The following is a 21,104-nucleotide window of genomic DNA, read 5'->3' as shown; positions in this document are numbered from 1 at the left end:
GCCTGGTGAGAGAACGCTGTGTGTGTGACTAGAAGTCCTAACGTCCGTCCTGCCTGGTGAGAGAACGCTGTGTGTGTGACTAGAAGTCTAACGTCCGTCCTGCCTGGTGAGAGAACGCTGTGTGTGTGACTAGAAGTCCTAACGTCCGTCCTGCCTGGTGAGAGAACGCTGTGTGTGTGACTAGAAGTCCTAACGTCCGTCCTGCCTGGTGAGAGAACGCTGTGTGTGTGACTAGAAGTCCTAACGTCCGTCCTGCCTGGTGAGAGAACGCTGTGTGTGTGACTAGAAGTCCTAACGTCCGTCCTGCCTGGTGAGAGAACGCTGTGTGTGTGACTAGAAGTCCTAACGTCCGTCCTGCCTGGTGAGAGAACGCTGTGTGTGTGACTAGAAGTCCTAACGTCCGTCCTGCCTGGTGAGAGAACGCTGTGTGTGTGACTAGAAGTCCTAACGTCCGTCCTGCCTGGTGAGAGAACGCTGTGTGTGTGACTAGAAGTCCTAACGTCCGTCCTGCCTGGTGAGAGAACGCTGTGTGTGTGACTAGAAGTCCTAACGTCCGTCCTGCCTGGTGAGAGAACGCTGTGTGTGTGACTAGAAGTCCTAACGTCCGTCCTGCCTGGTGAGAGAACGCTGTGTGTGTGACTAGAAGTCCTAACGTCCGTCCTGCCTGGTGAGAGAACGCTGTGTGTGTGACTAGAAGTCCTAACGTCCGTCCTGCCTGGTGAGAGAACGCTGTGTGTGTGACTAGAAGTCCTAACGTCCGTCCTGCCTGGTGACAGAACGGCCGGAGTAGACTAGCGGGGTAGACGAGTCCAGCCGTACATATACTGTTGGTTGGTTTTGCTCCTAGCAGAACTCCCTAAAGACCTTAGCTTGAAAAACAATATTACGGGTTGTCCCTCTTGAGCCACCGTAGCAACAACATAGCCAGTAACACTTCCTCAAAATAGTCTGAATTAATCTAAGATAAATCTGCCGAGAAGGGCTTAGTCGTGCGATTTTCCATCTAACTAAGATGTTTGGTGCAGTACTTCTAAACATGTGCGTGAAAACTAGTAGTGTGCCTCTCAGTAGGGCCCAGCTGATGCTGCCCTCTCTCCTCTCAGTAGGGCCCAGCTGATGCTGCCCTCTCTCCTCTCAGTAGGGCCCAGCTGATGCTGCCCTCTCTCCTCTCAGTAGGGCCCAGCTGATGCTGCCCTCTCTCCTCTCAGTAGGGCCCAGCTGATGCTGCCCTCTCTCCTCTCAGTAGGGCCCAGCTGATGCTGCCCTCTCTCCTCTCAGTAGGGCCCAGCTGATGCTGCCCTCTCTCCCTCTCAGTAGGGCCCAGCTGATGCTGCCCTCTCTCTCTCAGTAGGGCCCAGCTGATGCTGCCCTCTCTCCTCTCAGTAGGGCCCAGCTGATGCTGCCCTCTCTCCTCTCAGTAGGGCCCAGCTGATGCTGCCCTCTCTCCTCTCAGTAGGGCCCAGCTGATGCTGCCCTCTCTCCTCTCAGTAGGGCCCAGCTGATGCTGCCCTCTCTCCTCTCAGTAGGGCCCAGCTGATGCTGCCCTCTCTCCTCTCAGTAGGGCCCAGCTGATGCTGCCCTCTCTCCTCTCAGTAGGGCCCAGCTGATGCTGCCCTCTCTCCTCTCAGTAGGGCCCAGCTGCCGCTGCCCTCTCTCCTCTCAGTAGGGCCCAGCTGATGCTGCCCTCTCTCCTCTCAGTAGGGCCCAGCTGATGCTGCCCTCTCTCCTCTCAGTAGGGCCCAGCTGATGCTGCCATCTCTCCTCTCAGTAGGGCCCAGCTGATGCTGCCCTCTCTCCTCTCAGTAGGGCCCAGCTGATGCGCCCTCTCTCTCCTCTCAGTAGGGCCCAGCTGATGCTGCCCTCTCTCCTCTCAGTAGGGCCCAGCTGATGCTGCCCTCTCTCCTCTCAGTAGGGCCCAGCTGATGCTGCCCTCTCTCCTCTCAGTAGGGCCCAGCTGCCGCTGCCCTCTCTCCTCTCAGTAGGGCCCAGCTGATGCTGCCCTCTCTCCTCTCAGTAGGGCCCAGCTGATGCTGCCCTCTCTCCTCTCAGTAGGGCCCAGCTGATGCTGCCATCTCTCCTCTCAGTAGGGCCCAGCTGATGCTGCCCTCTCTCCTCTCAGTAGGGCCCAGCTGATGCTGCCCTCTCTCCTCTCAGTAGGGCCCAGCTGATGCTGCCCTCTCTCCTCTCAGTAGGGGCCCAGCTGATGCTGCCCTCTCTCCTCTCAGTAGGGCCCAGCTGATGCTGCCCTCTCTCCTCTCAGTAGGGCCCAGCTGATGCTGCCCTCTCTCCTCTCAGTAGGGCCCAGCTGATGCTGCCCTCTCTCCTCTCAGTAGGGCCCAGCTGCCGCTGCCCTCTCTCCTCTCAGTAGGGCCCAGCTGATGCTGCCCTCTCTCCTCTCAGTAGGGCCCAGCTGATGCTGCCCTCTCTCCTCTCAGTAGGGCCCAGCTGATGCTGCCATCTCTCCTCTCAGTAGGGCCCAGCTGATGCTGCCCTCTCTCCTCTCAGTAGGGCCCAGCTGATGCTGCCCTCTCTCCTCTCAGTAGGGCCCAGCTGATGCTGCCCTCTCTCCTCTCAGTAGGGCCCAGCTGATGCTGCCCTCTCTCCTCTCAGTAGGGCCCAGCTGATGCTGCCCTCTCTCCTCTCAGTAGGGCCCAGCTGATGCTGCCCTCTCTCCTCTCAGTAGGGCCCAGCTGATGCTGCCCTCTCTCCTCTCAGTAGGGCCCAGCTGATGCTGCCCTCTCTCCTCTCAGTAGGGCCCAGCTGATGCTGCCCTCTCTCCTCTCAGTAGGGCCCAGCTGATGCTGCCCTCTCTCCTCTCAGTAGGGCCCAGCTGATGCTGCCCTCTCTCCTCTCAGTAGGGCCCAGCTGCCGCTGCCCTCTCTCCTCTCTCTCGTGTTGAATGACAGCAAACACTTCAATGAAGAATCCCATCCATAATTCCCACCTCCACTGTTGAAACATCACCAATGAAGGGGCGTGTAGGCTACCGAACTTCGACTTGCCTCAAGAAAAGAAGTGCTTGAAACAGCCGGAACACCAAAACAAACAAACATCTCACAAAAGGTTGTCATAATATGAACTGGCTTAATACAGTATATGAACTGTTTGGACAGGTTTTACTTCCTGTCTTCAGGCTGATGGCTGGGTTGATAAAGGCTGGACCAACCATGCTGGGTGGGTTGATAAAGGCTGGACCAACCATGCTGGGTGGGTTGATAAAGGCTGGACCAACCATGCTGGGTGGGTTGATAAAGACTGGACCAACCATGCTGGGTGGGTTGATAAAGGCTGGACCAACCATGCTGGGTGGGTTGATAAAGGCTGGACCAACCATGCTGGGTGGGTTGATAAAGGCTGGACCAACCATGCTGGGTGGGTTGATAAAGGCTGGACCAACCATGCTGGGTGGGTTGATAAAGGCTGGACCAACCATGCTGGGTGGGTTGATAAAGACTGGACCAACCATGCTGGGTGGGGATGATGGCTGGGTTGATAATGACTGTACCAACCATGCTGGGTGGGGATGATGGCTGGGTTGATAATGACTGGACCAACCATGCTGGGTGGGGATGATGGCTGGGTTGATAATGACTGTACCAACCATGCTGGGTGGGGATGATGGCTGGGTTGATAATGACTGGACCAACCATGCTGGGTGGGGATGATGGCTGGGTTGATAATGACTGTACCAACCATGCTGGGTAGGGATGATGGCTGGGTTGATAACGACTGGACCGACCATGCTGGGTGGGTTGATAAAGATTGGACCAACCATGCTGGGTAGGGATGATGGCTGGGTTGATAACGACTGGACCGACCATGCTGGGTGGGTTGATAAAGATTGGACCAACCATGCAGGGTGGGTTGATAAAGGCTGGACCAACCATGCTGGGTGGGTTGATAAAGACTGGACCAACCATGCTGGGTGGGTTGATAAAGGCTGGACCAACCATGCTGGGTGGGTTGATAAAGGCTGGACCAACCATGCTGGGTGGGTTGATAAAGGCTGGACCAACCATGCTGGGTGGGTTGATAAAGGCTGGACCAACCATGCTGGGTGGGTTGATAAAGACTGGACCAACCATGCTGGGTGGGGATGATGGCTGGGTTGATAATGACTGGACCAACCATGCTGGGTGGGGATGATGGCTGGGTTGATAATGACTGGACCAACCATGCTGGGTGGGGATGATGGCTGGGTTGATAATGACTGGACCAACCATGCTGGGTGGGGATGATGGCTGGGTTGATAATGACTGTACCAACCATGCTGGGTGGGTTGATAATGACTGGACCAACCATGCTGGGTGGGGATGATGGCTGGGTTGATAATGACTGTACCTACCATGCTGGGTGGGGATGATGGCTGGGTTGATAATGACTGGACCAACCATGCTGGGTGGGGATGATGGCTGGGTTGATAATGACTGGACCAACCATGCTGGGTGGGGATGATGGCTGGGTTGATAATGACTGGACCAACCATGCTGGGTGGGGATGATGGCTGGGTTGATAATGACTGGACCAACCATGCTGGGTGGGGATGATGGCTGGGTTGATAATGACTGGACCAACCATGCTGGGTGGGGATGATGGCTGGGTTGATAATGACTGTACCTACCATGCTGGGTGGGGATGATGGCTGGGTTGATAATGACTGGACCAACCATGCTGGGTGGGGATGATGGCTGGGTTGATAATGACTGTACCTACCATGCTGGGTGGGGATGATGGCTGGGTTGATAATGACTGTACCTACCATGCTGGGTGTGTTGATAAAGATTGGACCAACCATGCTGGGTAGGGATGATGGCTGGGTTGATAACGACTGGACCGACCATGCTGGGTGGGTTGATAAAGATTGGACCAACCATGCTGGGTAGGGATGATGGCTGGGTTGATAACGACTGGACCGACCATGCTGGGTGGGTTGATAAAGATTGGACCAACCATGCAGGGTGGGTTGATAAAGACTGGACCAACCATGCTGGGTGGGTTGATAAAGACTGGACCAACCATGCTGGGTGGGTTGATAAAGACTGGGTCCTTGTTTCTGAGGGACTGCCCCCGCATGCTGGACTAGTAAAGTTTCCCTTCTTCTTGTTTCAGAGGTGAAACTCCGGCTCTATGGGTCGTCCTGCACCAAGTTTGGTTTTAAGGATTCTGACGTCAACATTGATATCCAGTTCCCCCCTCATGTGAGTAGCGTGTGTTTACATCTCATCCTATTTCTTTAATTAGCAGTTCTCCTGTTCTTCAGTGTTGTACTGTCACATGTCTTCCTCTGTGTTGTATCTATACTGAACAAAAATGTAAATCTGCGCGGCAGTCCGACGGGAGCTGGTTGTGGGTGTGACTAAATAAAAGCAGGGCGTTCTACCTGACAATTGTAGAACTTGGATACTGTCTCGTTGGCCTAACGTTATGTCCTAATCTGACTTTGGTGCAGGTCATGTTGTTCTTCACATTACCGTCTCTGGTAAACACTCACTATATTATTACTACATAAAATAAAATCTAAGTTTATTTGTCACATGCACAGGATACAGAAGGTGTAAACCGCTCCAACTCAACTCTGGACCTCCAAGCCAGTTCCACTGCATTTTTTAATTGTTCTCTATTCAGGGACTGATTTTAGACCTGGGACACCAGGTGGGAGCAATTCATTATCAGGTAGAACAGAAAACCAGCAGGCTCCGGACCTCGTAGGGTAAGAGTTGAGTACCCCTGGTGTAAACGGTACAGTGAAATGGTTACTTGCATAGTGGAGTCTTTTGTTTAGACGTGTAGCTAGCTAGCTAAACAATGAACCATAATCCCAACTCATAACGTTACTACTATGCATGAATCTGCAGGTAGCTAAAGCTAACCAACTAGGTTCAATGTTAGCTAACTGAAGAATTTCTGCACAAACTGTCAGAAACCGTTTCAGGGAAGCTCATCTGCGTGCTCGTCGTCCTCACCAGGGTCTTGACCCGACTGCAGTTCGGTGTCATAACCGACTTCAGCAAATGCCCACCTTCAATGGCCACTGGCACGCTGGAGAAGTGTGCTCTTCACAGATTAATCCCGGTTTCAACTGTACCGGTCAGATGGCGTCGTGTGGGCGAGCGGTTTATTGATGTCAACGTTGTGAACAGAGTGCCCCATGGTGGCAGTGGGGTTATGGTATGGGCAGGCATAAGCTACGGACAACGAACACCATTGCATTTTATCTATGGCAATTTGAAAGCACAGAGATACCGTGACGAGATCCTGAGGCCCATTGTCGTGCCATTCATCTGCCGCCATCACCTCATGTTTCAGCATGATAATGCACGGCCCCATGTCACAAGGATATGTACACAATTCCTGGAATCTGAAAATGTCCCAGTTCTTCCATGGCCTGCATACTCACCAGACGTGACCTATTGAGCATGTTTGGGATGCTCTGGATCGACGTGTACAACAGCTTGTTCCAGTTCCCGCCAATATCCAGCAACTTCGCACAGCCATTGAAGAGGAGTGGGACCACATTCAACAGGCCACAATCAACAGCCTGATCAACTCTATGCGAAGGACACGTGTCGCGCTGCAAGAGGCAAATGATGGTCACACCAGATACTGACTGGTTTTCTGATCCACAACCCTACCTTTTTTATATATGGAACAACTTTTTTTTTTAAAGGTATCTGTGACCAACAGATGCATATCTGTATTCCCAGTCATGTGAAATCCAAAGGTTAGGGCCTAATGAATTTCCTTATATGAACTCAGTAAAATCTTTGAAATTGATGGATGTTGCGTTTGTATTTTTGTTCAGTGTTTATACTTTAGGAGTTTTGAAATGTGCCTGTATTCACAGATGCATCAACCAGAGGTTCTGTTGCTGGTTCAGGAGAGTCTGTCTGTCAGTAGTGAGTACCTTTTTACCTCTTGTGATGCTACGCTAGCTAGAAAAACCCCATAATAACCAATTATACTTTTAGCGTTAAACATTGTGATCGCCATCAATGGAGTGATCACTCTGAGATGTTGTTGATCGTTGTTTGTGATGACGACAATGATGGTGGTTGTGATGGTTGTTTGTGATAAAGAGGATGGTGTTTGTGGTGATGGTGGTTGTTTGTGATGGTGATGATGGTGGTTGTGATGGTGATGATGGTGATGGTGATGATGATGATGGTTGTTTCCAGTTCTCTATGGTAACCTGGAGGCAGACTTCCATGCCAGGGTACCTGTGGTCATCTGTAAAGACGAGGGCAGGTCAGTCCTTCATTAATCACATCCATTGTTAGTGAAACATTAGACTGTTCTTTCTAATGTGCTGCTATCTGACTATATGACAGTTGTATTGTTTAGCACTAATCTTCCTGAAAATAACCACATCTCCCTTTGACTGATGTGAAAATGTGGCTGATGGGACCTGTAGTTTTTGGGTACAGGAAGAACCTGTCTGTTATTGTTGTTGTTGTTCCTCAAGCGGTCTGGTGTGTAAGGTGAGCGCAGGAAATGACAACGCCTGCTTGACCACCTCCTTCCTGTCTGAGCTGGCCAATCGGGAGCCTCTCCTGCTGCCGCTGGTCCTGGGCTTCAGACACTGGGCCCGGGTGAGTTTATTAATTGGCCCACACACCTGTCAATCACCTCAGTAACCTGGTTAATACCTGATCACCGGTTAGCCTAGTAGTGTTTCCTCTAGATGTTTTTTTTTTAGGTGAGGTGCCGAAGTTCCTAAGACATTTTGGCTTGTAGAAACCTCATTCATCACTGAGGGATGAATTAAGTTCAATTTTCACATAATCATGCTACGATGTAAATGGTAGACTAACTTCAAATGTGGGTTGAGTGGCAGTTAGGATTCGCCTCATAGACAGAATGTCCTTTGTGTCCCAGGTTTCAGTGTTTTGACGTTGTTTCTGCCTGTTAGATCTGTCATGTGGACCGAGCGGAGGAGGGAGGTCTGCCCCCGTACGTCCTGGCTCTCATGGTCATCTACTTCCTCCAGCAGAGGAAACAGTCCATCCTGCCTGCCTACCTGGGACACGAGGTACACACACACCTTAACCTGGGACACGAGGTACAGACACAGACCTTAACCTGGGACACGAGGGACAGACACAGACCTTAACCTGGGACACGAGGGACAGACACAGACCTTAACCTGGGACACGAGGGACAGACACACACCTTAACCTGGGACACGAGGGACAGACAGACCTTAACCTGGGACACGAGGGACACACAGACCTTAACCTGGGACACGAGGGACAGACAGACCTTAACCTGGGACACGAGGGACAGACACAGACCTTAACCTGGGACACGAGGGACAGACACAGACCTTAACCTGGGACACGAGGTACACACAGACCTTAACCTGGGACACGAGGGACACACAGACCTTAACCTGGGACACGAGGGACACACAGACCTTAACCTGGGACACGAGGGACACACAGACCTTAACCTGGGACACGAGGGACAGACACAGACCTTAACCTGGGACACGAGGGACACACAGACCTTAACCTGGGACACGAGGAACACACTGCGTCTAACATAACATCTCTCTCCTCCCTCTCAGATAAAGGAGTTCTCCATTAGCCGGCTGTATGACTTCAGGCTGACCATAACACCTCTCTCCTCCCTCTCAGATAAAGGAGTTCTCCATTAGCCGGCTGTATGACTTCAGGCTGACCATAACGCCTCTCTCCTCCCTCTCAGATAAAGGAGTTCTCCATTAGCCGGCTGTATGACTTCAGTCTGACCATAACGCCTCTCTCCTCCCTCTCAGATAAAGGAGTTCTCCATTAGCCGGCTGTATGACTTCAGTCTGACCATAACATCTCTCTCCTCCCTCTCAGATAAAGGAGTTCTCCATTAGCCGGCTGTATGACTTCAGTCTGACCATAACATCTCTCCTCCCTCTCAGATAAAGGAGTTCTCCATTAGCCGGCTGTATGACTTCAGTCTGACCATAACATCTCTCTCCTCCCTCTCAGATAAAGGAGTTCTCCATTAGCCGGCTGTATGACTTCAGTCTGACCATAACACCTCTCTCCTCCCTCTCAGATAAAGGAGTTCTCCATTAGCCGGCTGTATGACTTCAGTCTGACCATAACATCTCTCTCCTCCCTCTCAGATAAAGGAGTTCTCCATTAGCCGGCTGTATGACTTCAGTCTGACCATAACGCCTCTCTCCTCCCTCTCAGATAAAGGAGTTCTCCATTAGCCGGCTGTATGACTTCAGTCTGACCTACGTTGAGGATGGCTTTGTCCACTGGGGTTACTACCCCGTCTCTAAGGACTCCTCCTCATCCTCAACCCCAGAAACCATCTACAGGGAGGGCAAGGTAACTACACCCTGTGGGGGTGGGGGTAACTACACCCTGTGGGGGTGGGGGAGGAAACTACACCCTGTGGGGGTGGGGGAGGAAACTACACCCTGTGGGGGTGGGCGAGGTAACTACACCCTGTGGGGGAGGGCAAGGTAACTACACCCTGTGGGGGTGGGCAAGGTAACTACACCCTGTGGGGGTGGGCAAGGTAACTACACCCTGTGGGGGTGGGCAAGGTAACTACACCCTGTGGGGGTGGGGGAGGAAACTACACCCTGTGGGGGTGGAGGAGGAAACTACACCCTGTGGGGGTGGGGGAGGTAACTACACCCTGTGGGGGTGGGGGAGGTAACTACACCCTGTGGGGTGGGCAAGGTAACTACACCCTGTGGGGGTGGGGGAGGTAACTACACCCTGTGGGGTGGGGGAGGGAAACTACACCCTGTGGGGGTGGGGAGGTAACTACACCCTGTGGGGGTGGGGGAGGTAACTACACCCTGTGGGGGAGGTAACTACACCCTGTGGGGTTGGGGGGAGGTAACTACACCCTGTGGGGAGAGTAACTACACCCTGTGGGGGAGGTAACTACACCCTGTGGGGGGAGGTAACTACACCCTGTGGGGAGGTAACTACACCCTGTGGGGGTGGGAGGTCACACCCTGTGGGGGAGGGGGAGGTAACTTACACCCTGTGGGGGTGGGGAGGTAACTACACCCTGTGGGTTGGGGGAGGTAACTACACCCTGTGGGTTGGGGGAGTAACTACACCCTGTGGGTTGGGGGAGGTAACTACACCCCTGTGGGTTGGGGGAGGTAACTACACCCTGTGGGTTGGGGGAGGTAACTACACCCGGTGGGGGAGGTAACTACACCCTGTGGGGGTGGGGGAGGTAACTACACCCTGTGGGGGTGGGGGAGGTAACTACACCCCTGTGGGGGGGGGGGAGGTAACTACACCCTGTGGGGTGGGGAGGTAACTACACCCTGTGGGGTGGGGGGAGGTAACTACACCCTGTGGGGTGGTAACTACACCCTGTGGGGGAGGTAACTACACCCTGTGGGGGAGGTAACTACACCCTGTGGGGGAGGTAACTACACCCTGTGGGGGAGGTAACTACACCCTGTGGGGGAGGTAACTACACCCTGTGGGGGTGGGGGAGGTAACTACACCCTGTGGGGGGTGGGGAGGAAACTACACCCTGTGGGGTGGGGGGAGGAAACTACACCCTGTGGGGGAGGGGGAGGTAACTACACCCTGTGGGGGAGAGGTAACTACACCCTGTGGGGGAGGGGGTAACTACACCCTGTGGGGAGGTAACTACACCCTGTGGGGAGGTAACTACACCCTGTGGGGGAGGTAACTACACCCTGTGGGGGGAGGTAACTACACCCTGTGGGGGAGGTAACTACACCCTGTGGGGGAGGTAACTACACCCTGTGGGGGAGGTAACTACACCCTGTGGGGGGAGGTAACTACACCCTGTGGGGGGAGGTAACTACACCCTGTGGGGGTGGGGGAGGTAACTACACCCTGTGGGGGAGGGGGAGGTAACTACACCCTGTGGGGGAGGTAACTACACCCTGTGGGGGGAGGTAACTACACCCTGTGGGGGTGGGGGAGGTAACTACACCCCTGTGGGGAGGTAACTACACCCTGTGGGGTGGGGAGGTAACTACACCCTGTGGGGAGGGGAGGTAACTACACCCTGTGGGGGAGGGGGAGGGAAAACTACACCCTGTGGGGGTGGGGGAGGAAACTACACCCTGTGGGGGTGGGGGAGGTAACTACACCCTGTGGGGGGGGGAGGTAACTACACCCTGTGGGGGTGGGGGGAGGTAACTACACCCTGTGGGGGGGGGGGAGGTAACTACACCCTGTGGGTTGGGGGAGGTAACTACACCCTGTGGGTTGGGGGGAGGTAACTACACCCTGTGGGGGAGGTAACTACACCCTGTGGGGGAGGTAACTACACCCTGTGGGGGGGGGAGGTAACTACACCCTGTGGGGGAGGTAACTACACCCTGTGGGGGGTGGGGGAGGTAACTACACCCTGTGGGGGAGGGGGAGGTAACTACACCCTGTGGGGGTGGGGGAGGTAACTACACCCTGTGGGTTGGGGGGAGGTAACTACACCCGGTGGGGGTGGGGGAGGAAACTACACCCGGTGGGGGTGGGGGAGGAAACTACACCCGGTGGGGGGTGGGGGAGGAAACTACACCCTGTGGGGGAGGAAACTACACCCTGTGGGGGAGGTAACTACACCCTGTGGGGGAGGTAACTACACCCTGTGGGGGAGGTAACTACACCCTGTGGGGGAGGTAACTACACCCTGTGGGGGAGGTAACTACACCCTGTGGGGGAGGTAACTACACCCTGTGGGGGAGGTAACTACACCCTGTGGGGGAGGTAACTACACCCGGTGGGGGAGGTAACTACACCCGGTGGGGGAGGTAACTACACCCGGTGGGGGAGGAAACTACACCCGGTGGGGGAGGAAACTACACCCGGTGGGGGGGGAAACTACACCCGGTGGGGGAGGAAACTACACCCGGTGGGGGAGGAAACTACACCCGGTGGGGGAGGAAACTACACCCGGTGGGGGAGGAAACTACACCCGGTGGGGGAGGAAACTACACCCCGGTGGGGGAGGAAACTACACCCGGTGGGGGAGGAAACTACACCCGGTGGGGAGGGAAACTACACCCGGTGGGGGGAGGAAACTACACCCGGTGGGGAGGAAACTACACCCGGTGGGGAGGAAACTACACCCGGTGGGGGAGGAAACTACACCCGGTGGGGGAGGAAACTACACCCGGTGGGGAGGAAACTACACCCGGTGGGGGAGGAAACTACACCCGGTGGGGAGGTAAACTACACCCGGTGGGGGTAACTACACCCTGTGGGGGGGGGGGGAGGTAACTACACCCTGTGGGGGTGGGGGAGGTAACTACACCCGGTGGGGGGTGGGGGAGGTAACTACACCCGTGTGGGGGGTGGGGGGTAACTACACCCGGTGGGGGTGGGGGGGTAACTACACCCGGTGGGGGTGGGGAGGTAACTACACCCGGTGGGGGTGGGGGGAGGTAACTACACCCTTTGGGTTGGGGGGAGGTAACTACACCCGGTGGGGGTGGGGGAGGTAACTACACCCTTTGGGGTGGGGGGTAACTACACCCTGTGGGGTGGGGGGTAACTACACCCTTTGGGGGTGGGGGGGGTAACTACACCCTTTGGGGGTGGGGGGGGTAACTACACCCGGTGGGGGTGGGGGAGGTAACTACACCCTTTGGGTTGGGGGAGGTAACTACAACCCGGTGGGGGGTGGGGAGGTAACTACACCCGGTGGGGTGGGGAGGTAACTACACCCTTTGGGTTGGGGGGAGGTAACTACACCCGGTGGGGGTGGGGGGAGGTAACTACACCCGGTGGGGGTGGGGGAGGTAACTACACCCGGTGGGGGTGGGGGGAGGTAACTACACCCTGTGGGGGGGGGGGGAGGTAACTACACCCTGTGGGGGTGGGGGGAGGTAACTACACCCTGTGGGGGTGGGGGGAGGTAACTACACCCTGTGGGTTGGGGGGAGGTAACTACACCCTTTGGGTTGGGGGGAGGTAACTATACAATGCATTCTGAATGTATTCAGACCACTTGACTTTTTCCACATTTTGTTACGTTACAGCCTTATTCTAAAATGGATTAAATTGTTTTTTTCCCTCCTCAATCTACACACAATACCCCATAATGACAAAGCAAAAAATAATTTTTTGAAATTTCTGTACATTTATAAAAAATATAAAAACGGAAATATGACATTTACATAAGTATTCAGACCCTTTACTCAGTACTTTGTTGAAGCACCTTTGGCAGCGATTACAGCCTCGAGTCTTCTTGGGTATGACGCTACAAGCTTGGCACACCTGTATTTGGGGAGTTTCTCCCATTCTTCTCTGCAGATCCTCTCAAGCTCTGTCAGGTTGGATGGGGAGCGTCGCTGCACAGCTATTTTCAGGTCGTTCCAGAGATGTTCGATTGGGTTCAAGTCCGGGCTCTGGCTGGGCCACTCAAGGACATTCAGAGACTTGTCCCGAAGCCACTCCTGCGTTGTCTTGGCAGTGTGCTTAGGGTTGTTGTCCTGTTGGAAGGTGAACCTTCGCCCCAGTCTGAGGTCCTGAGCGCTCTGGAGTAGGATTTCATCAAGGATCTCTCTGTACTTTGCTCCGTTCATCTTTCCCTCGATCCTGACTAGTCTCCCAGTCCCTGCTGCTGAAAACATCCCCACAGCATTTTTTATTTTATTTTTTATTTTATTTTATTTCACCTTTATTTAACCAGGTAAACCAGTTGAGAACAAGTTCTCATTTACAACTGCGACCTGGCCAAGATAAAGCAAAGCAGTGCGATAAAAACAACAACACAGAGTTACATATGGGGTAAAACAAAACAAAGTCAAAAATACAACAGAAATAAATATATATACAGTGTGTGCAAATGTAGCAAGTTATGGAGGTAAGGCAATAAATAGGCTATAGTGCAGGATAATTACAATTAGTATTAACACTGGAATGATAGATGTGCAAGAGATGATGTGCAAATAGAGATACTGGGGTGCAAAAGAGCAAAATAAATAACAATATGGGGATGAGGTAGTTGGGTGGGCTAATTTCAGATGGGCTGTGTACAGGTGCAGTGATCGGTAAGCTGCTCTGACAACTGATGCTTAAAGTTAGTGAGGGAGATAAGAGTCTCCAGCTTCAGAGATTTTTGCAATTCGTTCCAGTCATTGGCAGCAGAGAACTGGAAGGAATGGCGGCCAAAGGAGGTGTTGGCTTTGGGAATGACCAGTGAGATATACCTGCTGGAGCGCAGACTACGGGTGGGTGCTGCTATGGTGACCAATGAGCTAAGATAAGGCGGGGATTTGCCTAGCAGTGATTTATAGATGGCCTGGAGCCAGTGGGTTTGGCGACGAATATGTAGTGAGGACCAGCCAACAAGAGCGTACAGGTCACAGTGGTGGGTATTATATGGGGCTTTGGAGACAAAACGGATGGCACTGTGATAGACTACATCCAATTTGCTGAGTAGATTGTTGGAGGCTATTTTGTAAATGACATCGCCGAAGTCAAGGATCGGTAGGATAGTCAGTTTAACGAGGGCATGTTTGGCAGCATGAGTGAAGGAGGCTTTGTTGCGAAATAGGAAGCCGATTCTAGATTTAACTTTGGATTGGAGATTCTTAATGTGAGTCTGGAAGGAGAGTTTACAGTCTAACCAGACACCTAGGTATTTGTAGTTGTCCACATACTCTAGGTCAGACCCGTCGAGTAGTGATTCTAGTCGGGTGGGCGGGTGCCAGCAGCGTTCGATTGAAAAGCATGCATTTAGTTTTAGTGTTTAAGAGCAGTTGAAGGCTACTGAAGGAGTGTTGTATGGCATTGAAGCTCGTTTGGAGGTTTGTTAACACAGTGTCCAATGAAGGGCCAGATGTATACAAAATGGTGTCGTCTGCGTAGAGGTGGATCTGAGAGTCACCAGCAGCAAGAGCGACGTCATTGATATACACAGAGAAAAGAGTCGGCCCAATAATTGAACCCTGTGGCACCCCCATAGAGACTGCCATAGGTCCAGACAACAGGCCCTCCGATTTGACACATTGAACTCTATCTGAGAAGTAGTTGGTGAACCAGGCGAGGCAGTCATTTGAGAAACCAAGGCTATTTAGTCTGCCAATAAGAATGCGGTGATTGACAGAGTCGAAAGCCTTGGCCAGGTCAATGAAAACGGCTGCACAGTACTGTCTATTATCGATCGCGGTTATAATATCGTTTAGGACCTTGAGCGTGGCTGAAGTGCACCCATGACCAGCTCGGAAACCGGATTGCATAGCGGAGAAGGTACGGTGGGATTCGAAATGGTCGGTGATCTGTTTGTTAACTTGGCTTTCAAAAACTTTTGAAAGGCAGGGCAGGATGGATATGGGTCTGTAACAGTTTGGATCTAGAGTGTCACCCCCTTTGAAGAGGGGGATGACCGCGGCAGCTTTCCAATCTCTGGGGATCTCAGACGTTACGAAAGAGAGGTTGAACAGGCAAGTAATAGGGGCTGCCAGTACCATGCTTCACCATAGGGATGGTGCCAGGTTTCCGCCAGACGTGACACTTGGCATTCAGTAAAATCTTGGTTTCATTAGACCAGAGAATCTTGTTTCTCATGGTCAGAGTCCTTTTAGGTGCCTTTTCGCAAACTCCAAGCGAGCTGTCATGTGCCTTTTACTGAGGAGTGGCTTCCGTCTGGCCACTCTACCATAAAGGCCTGATTGGTGGAGTGCTGCAGAGATGGTTGTCCTTCTGGAAGGTTCTCCCATCTCCACAGAGGAATTCTGGAGCTCTGTCAGAGTGACCATTGGGTTCTTGGTCACCTCCCTGACCAAGGCCCTTCTCCCCCGATTGCCACTGTGTTCTGTGGGGTGGGCGAGGCCACCGCACCCTGTGGGTGCTCAACATTGTCAGTGATTGTGTTTCTCTCTCTCTCTCTCTCTCTCTCCAGGCTCCTCTGGTGTTCCAGAGACCTGTCTCTCCTCCAGCGGTGGGTCTTCTGTGGGTGGAGATGCTGCGTTTTTATTCGCTGGAGTTCAACATGGCGGAGTGTGTCATCAGCGTGCGTACCAGCCTCGTCCTATCACGGGAGGCCAAGGACTGGCCCAAGAAACGCATTGCCGTGGAGGGTATTGTTGCCTTCAGTCTCCTACATGTTTTAGTAGCTATTTTCTAGTTGGAGCCGGATAACCTGTGGTGGTTGAACCCAGCCCAGTGTAGTTAACCGGAATTAAGGTCTCCAATTGTTCACTTTGAATGCTAAACCTGTGTAAGCTGTTTCCAGGTAGACTTTGTGAATGGGGAACAGTTGTTTAGCAAATCATGACACAGATACACAAGTTATGATTTTGAGATGAGTTTATGATCTAATGAAGTCGTGTGTTTTTAGATCCGTTTGCTGTGAAGAGGAACGTGGCTCGTACGTTGAACAGCCAACAGATGTACGAGTACATCCTCCACAGCCTCAAATCTACCTACAAGTACTTCGCCCTGCCCCTCAGGCTCCCCTCAGCCAACCACACGACAGCAGAGCCGCGAGGAGCCAATCACAAGCCAGGGCCTGGACATAAGGCTCCGAGTGACGTTGGCCTTGTTCAATCAGGGTTGAGTGGTCTCCTCCTGGAGTCCCAGGCAACCACTAAGCAGAAAGGAGAGGCAGATGTGCAGGATTCTGACTGTATGGAGGAAGAGGAGGAGAGCCCTCCAGAGTCCGACCAAGAGAAAGAAGAGGAAGACTTGGGGAAGAACAGCCTGTCTGAAGAGGAGGAGGAGGATGGAGTATATCCCAGACATCACCTAGACAGTGTGACCACAGAGGACGAAGAGCTGTTCCCATTGGACGAGGTCTCAGGAGAGGAGCAACTCTCCGATGAGGAGGGGCCAGACCTAGACACTCCCGGCTCATTGGATGAGGAGGATGAGGTAGCCCCACCCACAGTACCAGAGGACCCGCCCAAGCAGGAAGCACCAGACAACAGGACCGAGGGGGCCAGTGTTCTCTGCTATGGGTTCACCAGACAGGCGTTCACCCGCGGCAGGGTAGATATGACCACGTGATCACACATTTTCTTTCAAAGTTCTTGCAAACAAAGTCTAAAACTGTTATGATTTGCTAACCTTGTGTCTGTGTGTGGTTCAGTCCCACACAGTGGTGTGCGGTGTGTGTAAGCGGGACGGCCATCTAAAGAAGGACTGCCCTGAGGACTTCCAGAGGGTACAGCTAGCCCCTCTCCCTCCCATGACGCCCGCCTTCCTCAAAACACTCAACACCGTCTGCCAACAGTGCTACCGTAAGTCTGCCTGTGTGTGCGCGTGTTACCTGTTCTTCAAATGATCTGTACATTCTGTACAGGATGTACCGTTCCACGTCGTTACTTTAAAATATATTTAATTTAATATTTCCCGGGAATTTACTGTTTATTTGATTGAATTTCCCAGGAGACTTTGCTCTAGATGAGGTGGAGGTGGGAGTGAGAGAACACATCCTACTGGACCTGGAGAGCTTCGTCAAACGCCAGTTCACTGGTGAGACGCCATGACACACCTGATACTCTGGGGAAATAATGTTCACCTCTAAAAGTTGTTGTCTAAAGGAAGATTGGAGGAGAGATGTCCACTCTCCATGTGGTAGCAGATATGTAGTTGTTATTTCTTGTGACTGACAGGTTCCATACTTTAACTGTTTGGTTGACTGGTTGCTTGATTGATTGACAGGTTCCGTACTTTAACTGTTTGGTTGACTGGTTGCTTGATTGATTGACAGGTTCCGTACTTTAACTGTTTGGTTGACTGGTTGCTTGATTGATTGACAGGTTCCGTACTTTAACTGTTTGGTTGACTGGTTGCTTGATTGATTGACAGGTTCCATACTTTAACTGTTTGGTTGACTGGTTGCTTGATTGATTGACAGGTTCCGTACTTTAACTGTTTGGTTGACTGGTTGCTTGATTGATTGACAGGTTCCGTACTTTAACTGTTTGGTTGACTGATTGCTTGATTGATTGACAGGTGCCAGGCTGAGACTGTTTGGTTCATCTAAAAATGGCTTTGGCTTCAAGCAGAGTGACCTGGACATCTGTATGGTGCTGGACGGAGAGGACACCGCTGAAGTAATCTCTCTGCTTTTCTCCTTCTCTCTTATCAAGACAACTATTCTCTCTATCGATAAACCATTAAGTGAATCCCATAAACACACCTCTTCTGAAATCCTGTTTTGAAAAGTAATAATGTATTTTCCCCTGCAGGGTCTGGACTGTATCAGCATCATAGAGTCTCTGGCCAGACTGCTGAGGAAACACCCAGGTCAGTGTCTAGACACTACCCTATAATAATGGTTATCTTTCTAGTCCCTTAATGCTGTATCTGCCCCCAGGTCAGTGTCTAGACACTACCCTATAATAATGGTTATATTTCTACTCCCTTAATGCTGTATCTGTCCCCCCCCCAGGTCAGTGTCTAGACACTACCCTATAATAATGGTTATATTTCTAGTCCCTTAATGCTGTATCTGTCCCCCCCAGGTCAGTGTCTAGACACTACCCTATAATAATGGTTATCTTTCTAGTCCCTTAATGCTGTATCTGTCCCCCCCCAGGTCAGTGTCTAGACACTACCCTATAATAATGGTTATCTTTCTAGTCCCTTAATGCTGTATCTGCCCCCCCAGGTCAGTGTCTAGACACTACCCTATAATAATGGTTATATTTCTAGTCCCTTAATGCTGTATCTGTCCCCCCCCAGGTCAGTGTCTAGACACTACCCTATAATAATGGTTATCTTTCTAGTCCCTTAATGCTGTATCTGTCCCCCCAGGTCAGTGTCTAGACACTACCCTATAATAATGGTTATATTTCTAGTCCCTTAATGCTGTATCTGTCCCCCCCCAGGTCAGTGTCTAGACACTACCCTATAATAATGGTTATCTTTCTAGTCCCTTAATGCTGTATCTGTCCCCCCCCCCAGGTCAGTGTCTAGACACTACCCTATAATAATGGTTATCTTTCTAGTCCCTTAATGCTGTATCTGTCCCCCCCAGGTCAGTGTCTAGACACTACCCTATAATAATGGTTATCTTTCTAGTCCCTTAATGCTGTATCTGTCCCCCCAGGTCAGTGTCTAGACACTACCCTATAATAATGGTTATATTTCTACTCCCTTAATGCTGTATCTGTCCCCCCCAGGTCAGTGTCTAGACACTACCCTATAATAATGGTTATCTTTCTACTCCCCTTAATGCTGTATCTGTCCCCCCCAGGTCAGTGTCTAGACACTACCCTATAATAATGGTTATCTTTCTAGTCCCTTAATGCTGTATCTGTCCCCCCCAGGTCAGTGTCTAGACACTACCCTATAATAATGGTTATCTTTCTAGTCCCTTAATGCTGTATCTGTCCCCCCAGGTCAGTGTCTAGACACTACCCTATAATAATGGTTATCTTTCTACTCCCTTAATGCTGTATCTGTCCCCCCCAGGTCAGTGTCTAGACACTACCCTATAATAATGGTTATCTTTCTAGTCCCTTAATGCTGTATCTGTCCCCCCAGGTCAGTGTCTAGACACTACCCTATAATAATGGTTATCTTTCTAGTCCCTTAATGCTGTATCTGTCCCCCAGGTCAGTGTCTAGACACTACCCTATAATAATGGTTATCTTTCTACTCCCTTAATGCTGTATCTGTCCCCCCCAGGTCAGTGTCTAGACACTACCCTATAATAATGGTTATCTTTCTAGTCCCTTAATGCTGTATCTGTCCCCCCCCCAGGTCAGTGTCTAGACACTACCCTATAATAATGGTTATCTTTCTAGTCCCTTAATGCTGTATCTGTCCCCCCAGGTCAGTGTCTAGACACTACCCTATAATAATGGTTATCTTTCTACTCCCTTAATGCTGTATCTGTCCCCCCAGGTCAGTGTCTAGACACTACCCTATAATAATGGTTATCTTTCTAGTCCCTTAATGCTGTATCTGTCCCCCCCAGGTCAGTGTCTAGACACTACCCTATAATAATGGTTATCTTTCTAGTCCCTTAATGCTGTATCTGTCCCCCCCAGGTCAGTGTCTAGACACTACCCTATAATAATGGTTATCTTTCTACTCCCTTAATGCTGTATCTGTCCCCCAGGTCAGTGTCTAGACACTACCCTATAATAATGGTTATCTTTCTAGTCCCTTAATGCTGTATCTGTCCCCCCCAGGTCAGTGTCTAGACACTACCCTATAATAATGGTTATCTTTCTAGTCCCTTAATGCTGTATCTGCCCCCCCCAGGTCTAAGGAACATCCTCCCCATCACTACAGCTAAAGTCCCCATCGTCAAGTTCTACCACGTCAGAACGGGCCTGGAGGGAGACATATCCCTCTACAACACGCTGGCCCTGTACAACACACGTCTGTTGGCGTCCTACGCTGCCGTCGACCCCCGAGTCAAGATACTGTGCTACGTCATGAAGGTCTTGGCCAAGGTGAGCCGAACACACGCCGATGGCCCAGCACGTTTAGCACTGCACTAGAAGCTTCTGATGATAATTGAATGAGTCTGTCTCTCCCCTGGTCTAGATGTGTGATATAGGTGATGCGTCCCGAGGCAGTCTGTCATCCTACGGCTACACCCTGATGGTGCTATTCTACCTCCAACAGAGGAACCCACCCGTTATACCTGTGCTGCAGGAGGTAACTCACACGGGTGATATTCTACCTACAACAGAGGAGTTAGCTGACTCGGGGGTTAGATTAGCTGACTCGGGGGTTAGATTAGCTGACTCGGGGGTTAGATTAGCTGACTCGGGGGTTAGATTAGCTGACTCGGGGGTTAGATTAGCTGACTCGGGGTTAGATTAGCTGACTCGGGGGTTAGATTAGCTGACTCTGGGGGTTAGATTAGCTGACTCGGGGTTAGATTAGCTGACTCTGGGGGTTAGATTAGCTGACTCTGGGGGTTAGATTAGCTGACTCTGGGGGTTAGATTAGCTGACTCGGGGGTTAGATTAGCTGACTCTGGGGGTTAGATTAGCTGACTCGGGGGTTAGATTAGCTGACTCGGGGGTTAGATTAGCTGACCTCGGGGTTAGATTAGCTGACTCGGGGGTTAGATTAGCTGACTCGGGGGTTAGATTAGCTGACTCGGGGGTTAGATTAGCTGACTCGGGGGTTAGATTAGCTGACTCGGGGGTTAGATTAGCTGACTCT

At 51.8% G+C, this 21,104-nt stretch overlaps 1 protein-coding gene across 3 annotated transcripts in view; it reads left to right on the top strand.

The window, feature by feature from the left end:
- The window catches only part of LOC121584469 (terminal uridylyltransferase 7), a 41,859-nt gene that overhangs the window by 3,661 nt on the left and 17,094 nt on the right, over positions 1-21,104 (top strand). For all 3 annotated transcript variants that reach the window (XM_045225653.1, XM_045225652.1, XM_045225654.1), the window contains exons 7-20: positions 5,110-5,198; positions 6,845-6,896; positions 7,176-7,245; positions 7,463-7,589; positions 7,910-8,029; positions 9,195-9,335; positions 15,868-16,045; positions 16,306-16,955; positions 17,056-17,206; positions 17,355-17,441; positions 17,925-18,025; positions 18,161-18,218; positions 20,187-20,380; positions 20,475-20,588. In XM_045225653.1, the coding sequence (XP_045081588.1) occupies positions 5,110-5,198; positions 6,845-6,896; positions 7,176-7,245; positions 7,463-7,589; positions 7,910-8,029; positions 9,195-9,335; positions 15,868-16,045; positions 16,306-16,955; positions 17,056-17,206; positions 17,355-17,441; positions 17,925-18,025; positions 18,161-18,218; positions 20,187-20,380; positions 20,475-20,588 (2,132 nt within the window). The remainder of the gene's footprint in view (positions 1-5,109; positions 5,199-6,844; positions 6,897-7,175; positions 7,246-7,462; positions 7,590-7,909; positions 8,030-9,194; positions 9,336-15,867; positions 16,046-16,305; positions 16,956-17,055; positions 17,207-17,354; positions 17,442-17,924; positions 18,026-18,160; positions 18,219-20,186; positions 20,381-20,474; positions 20,589-21,104) is intronic.

The sequence above is a fragment of the Coregonus clupeaformis genome, chromosome 16 (assembly GCF_020615455.1).
Source record: "Coregonus clupeaformis isolate EN_2021a chromosome 16, ASM2061545v1, whole genome shotgun sequence".
Classification (NCBI taxonomy): Eukaryota; Metazoa; Chordata; class Actinopteri; order Salmoniformes; family Salmonidae; genus Coregonus; species Coregonus clupeaformis.
The sequence above is the reverse complement of the archived record's forward strand: the minus strand, read 5'-3'. Positions and strand labels throughout refer to the sequence as shown.